At 54.1% G+C, this 1857-nt stretch overlaps 1 protein-coding gene across 1 annotated transcript in view; it reads left to right on the plus strand.

The window, feature by feature from the left end:
• Nucleotides 1–6: 6 nt before the first annotated feature.
• The window catches only part of TADA1 (transcriptional adaptor 1), a 13828-nt gene continuing 11977 nt past the window's right edge, over nucleotides 7–1857 (plus strand). Inside the window, exons 1-3 of the mRNA XM_005426684.3 lie at nucleotides 7–89; nucleotides 343–434; nucleotides 1484–1549. Coding sequence (XP_005426741.1) covers nucleotides 16–89; nucleotides 343–434; nucleotides 1484–1549 — 232 coding nt within the window. The 5' untranslated portion in view covers nucleotides 7–15. The remainder of the gene's footprint in view (nucleotides 90–342; nucleotides 435–1483; nucleotides 1550–1857) is intronic.

Below are 1857 nucleotides of genomic sequence, written 5' to 3' on the forward strand. Positions count from 1 at the left end.
GGCGGCGCGGCCGCGATGGCGACCTACGTGAGCGAGCTGGAGGCGGCCAAGAAGAGCCTGAGCGAGGCGCTGGGCGAGAACGTGAAGCAGTGAGTGCCCTCGGGGAGCGGGGCTGGGCTCTGCGCCACTCTCCCGGCCCCTCGCGTTCTGCCGTGTCCCTGCAGAGCCTCGGCGCTGCTGCCGTTGCGTGAGGGAGCAGCGCTTCTGCTGCGCTCCCTCAGCCGAGGCGCTCGGGGAAAGAGCCGCGGTCTGGCTGACACGGGGGTGGTGAGAGGTTGGACTCGATCATCTCGGAGGTCTTTTCCAACCGCATTGATTCTGTGGCTCCCTGCTCTTCCCGAGGTACTGGGCCAACCTGAAGCTCTGGTTCAAGCAGAAGATCAGCAAGGAGGAGTTTGACCTGGAAGCGCGCAGGCTTCTCACGCAAGACAATGGTAAAGGAACAGCCGGGGTTTGTTTCCCTGCCAGGCCTGGGAAGCTCCTGCAGGCTCCGCGGCGCTTCCCGAACGGGGACGGTGCTTGTGAGGGAAATAGCAGCGGCCAGGGCCCCGGCAGCAATGGGGTTAAAGTGGTGGGAGGTGCCCTGACCTGCGTGGGGAAGTCCCTGTGTAACCCCGGCACTGACAGACAATTTGGCGTTGTAAATGTGATAAAAATGTAAAACATGCTGTTCGAGCAACCAAAAAGCCATTTTTTAATGTCGCTGTGGAGATGCAGCCCTTTCTGCACTTTCCCCTTGCTGTAGCTGGAGCAGGGGAGAGAGCCCTGGGTTCCCCGGGTGCGTTTGCAGCAGGCAGGTCCTTCCTGCCCTTGGGACTGGCAGGTGGGGTGCTGAAGGAGGAGACTCCTCGGTCTTTGATTTTCTGTGTGTCTGCAGACGTGGGTGGGCATTGCTGAGCTCACTGTGGGGGCTCCTGGTTTCCATGTTTGTGATCCCTTAGGGAAGGGCAGGGAGGTTTTTGGTGCTCAGGCTCCAAAGAGGATCCTGAAACCCTCTGAAGTTGTTTTCACTTTCTCTTGTGCACATTTACTCCACGTTCCAGAAAACCTCTGCAATGAAGTTCTGTTTTGTTAGAGCCTATTTGAGCTGACTTCATCTCTGTGGTTCTCATTTTGGTGTATTTTGTAACAAAACCAAAAGCACTGCAGTGGGGTGCTTGCATGGCAGGAGGGGACAGCTGCTCCTCTGACTGGCTGAATACACCAGAACTTGTCAAGCAGCTGTAATATGCTGTGTGTGTAATACTGAGAAGTGACCTCATTGTTTCTGTGCTGTGTGTAGTATTATCCTCTGTGTTGTTGTTGTCACAGTAGTAGATTCTCAGCCCAGTAGAAGAAAACTCTCAAAAAACTTAAATTAAAAATTGACTGAGCAGGTGGGGAGAACACAACAGTGGGAAAGCTTAGGGAGCAGCTTGAGCATGGCTTTGAGGGGGTGCCTGGGCACTGATGTGCTGCTAATGAGCTCTCTCTCTCTGCACAGTCCATTCTCACAATGATTTCCTCCTGGCTATTCTCACCCGATGCCAGATCTTGGTTTCTGCCCCAGGTGAGTCCTGAGAAGCCTCATTAAGCCCTTGGTGTAACACTGTGCCTGCCACTTGTGTGTTTGGGGGTGTGTGCACAGTACCCCAATGTCCTCAGCCTTCATATTCATGGGATTTTTTTGCCACACAGGTACAAATGTAGCAAAATGATGTTTCAGCAGAGATGCTTCTATGGCTAAGCTGTGTGTGCTTGGTGAGAGGCTGATGCTGGATTGCTGCCTGTGATAATCTTGTTTGAACTCTGGGTTGGTGTCTGCTGTGAGCTCAAGGGTCAAGGCACATGCAGCCTTCTCTTTGATGTGCTTTGCTT

Source organism: Geospiza fortis, unplaced genomic scaffold (genome assembly GCF_000277835.1).
Source record: "Geospiza fortis unplaced genomic scaffold, GeoFor_1.0 scaffold5, whole genome shotgun sequence".
NCBI classification, from domain to species: Eukaryota; Metazoa; Chordata; class Aves; order Passeriformes; family Thraupidae; genus Geospiza; species Geospiza fortis.